Genomic DNA, 2,049 nt, shown 5'->3' with positions numbered 1-2,049 from the left:
CTCATGAGGAAGTTGAAACATTGTTTCTGAAGAAGGAGAAAGATCAAGAGAAGAGGGAGAAACGACAGCTGGAAGACAAGATCCTCCAGATCACAGAAGAAAATCAGCAGCTGAAGGACAACACAAAGGAAATTGGGCAGAGAAACGATGCATCATGTGAGAAACCAAGGAATCTAACTGCTTCAGAGGCCCCTGCGAAGGAAGTGGAAGACCTCTGGAAAGAAAAGTGTTGACTCCTGTGTGCAGTTCAAGCAGCGGAACTCAAGAGGAACGAGCTGACATCCCTGCTAGAGGAACGAGATCGTTGCCTCGATTCGCTGGAGAGGAAGGTCGGTGCCCAGGGAGAACGGAAGAACCAGCTGGAAGATGAGGTTCGACAACTGCGAGGAGCGAATGAGAAATTGCTGTGGCATCTGAAGAACCTCCAAAAGAAATACAGACACCTGAAGGACACTGTAAACTGCAGAAACAGCTGTACATCTTCAGGGAATGGCGGAACGAAGCCTGTGATGGCCACACGAAGTCGAATCACATCATGTAAACTGAGGAGAAAGTTTATTGTATGGAAAGTTTTATGTTTGTTTTGAAATAACTGCTTTGTTAAACCTTGAAAGAAACTGAACTTGTACAGAAATAAAAATGTTAAAATGTTTTCTTAGCGTTTTATTGATTCCTTGAATCCAAAGGAAAATCTAAGGATTTCTGGAAGCCCAGGAAAACCGCAGGATTCCTGGGAGCCTCAGGAGCATTCAGAGGATTCAGTGGCAGAGGTGTTAAGTGGAGAGAGAGAGAGAGAGAGAGAGAGAGCATCTCGTGGAGATGCTCCACGAGATGCTCTCTCTATCTCTCTCTTTTCTTCTTCTTCTTCCTTTCTTTCTTTCATTCAGGGGAGGTGGGCTGGGCGCCACCGTAGGGGAGGGACGGTGGGCTGAGCGCCGCCGGTTGGGAAAGGACGGTGGGGAGGCGGGCTGGTCGCGGCCGGTGGGAGGGATGGTGAGGGGGTGGGCTGGGCGCCGCTGGTGGGGATGGATGGTGGGGAGGTGGGTCTGGGCACCGTCGGTGGGGGAGGGATGGTGGGGAGGCAGGCTGGGTGCCACTGGTGGAGAGGGACAGTGGGTAGTGGGCTGGGTGCTGCTAGCGGGGAGGGATGGTAGGGAGGTGGGCTGGGTGCCTCTGGTGGGGAGGTGGGCTGGGCGCTTCTGGTGGGGAGGCGGGCTGGGTATGTAGGGGGTGAGAATAGAATTAAGTTGTTTAGCGAAGAAGAGGACATACTCAAGAAAGACCTGAATTGCCACTTCATCTCTCGCCCCTGTCCCCTCAAAAAGAGGATGGAGATAGAATACCTTACGGAGACGATACTGAAACAAGAAAGTCTTGGAAATGTACTCACCACTGACGCCCTTCAACCTCTCCTCTTAGCAGAAGCCCATACAGACCGAGGAACTTACAAAAGTGACATTGTCGATCGCCGTCTGTGGGATGCTGCTAAAAGTTTGAGAGAAAATGAAGACATCACCGTCAGGAGAGCCGACAAGAACACAGCTCTAGTACTTATCAAGACTACCGAGTATAGACAAAAAATCAACAAGATCCTCGCTGATACCACTAAGTTTCGAGCATTACCAAGAACCCCATAGACGACATTAAACGCGAAGCCAATAGGATCATAGAAACTATCAATGCACCCACTAACACCTTACACCTCCCCTAGTATTTCTGGAGACTACAACCTCGGGTACATCTACGGTAATGTAAAAACTCATAAACAAGGAAACCCTTTAAGACCTATCATTAGCCAAATACCAGCACCCACATACCACCTCGCTAAACAACTTAAGTTTATTCTCACCCACTACATCCCAGCACACATAGTTTGAAGTCGTCTGCGGAGTTCCTGCAAGCCTTAAGAATCTCGTGCACCCTGCAGGGCAGTAGTTGGCACATCGATGGATGTAGATTCCCTGTTTTACCACAAAGTTTCCTGTAGACCCCGAAACCATCGAAAGATCCTTGAACGTGTCTACAGGGACCCATCCACCAAACCCACTG

General features: G+C 49.5%; 1 protein-coding gene across 1 annotated transcript; it reads right to left on the bottom strand.

The window, feature by feature from the left end:
- Nucleotides 1-261: 261 nt before the first annotated feature.
- LOC135195851 (uncharacterized) lies at nucleotides 262-1,270 on the bottom strand. Its single transcript, XM_064222363.1, has 2 exons — nucleotides 923-1,270; nucleotides 262-504 (listed from the first exon to the last, which is right to left on the bottom strand). Exons 1-2 carry the CDS (start codon nucleotides 1,268-1,270, stop codon nucleotides 262-264), a joined length of 591 nt encoding a protein of 196 aa, XP_064078433.1.
- Nucleotides 1,271-2,049: the final 779 nt, after the last annotated feature.

Source organism: Macrobrachium nipponense, chromosome 17 (assembly GCF_015104395.2).
Source record: "Macrobrachium nipponense isolate FS-2020 chromosome 17, ASM1510439v2, whole genome shotgun sequence".
In the NCBI taxonomy this organism is placed as follows: Eukaryota; Metazoa; Arthropoda; class Malacostraca; order Decapoda; family Palaemonidae; genus Macrobrachium; species Macrobrachium nipponense.
The sequence above is the reverse complement of the archived record's forward strand: the minus strand, read 5'-3'. Positions and strand labels throughout refer to the sequence as shown.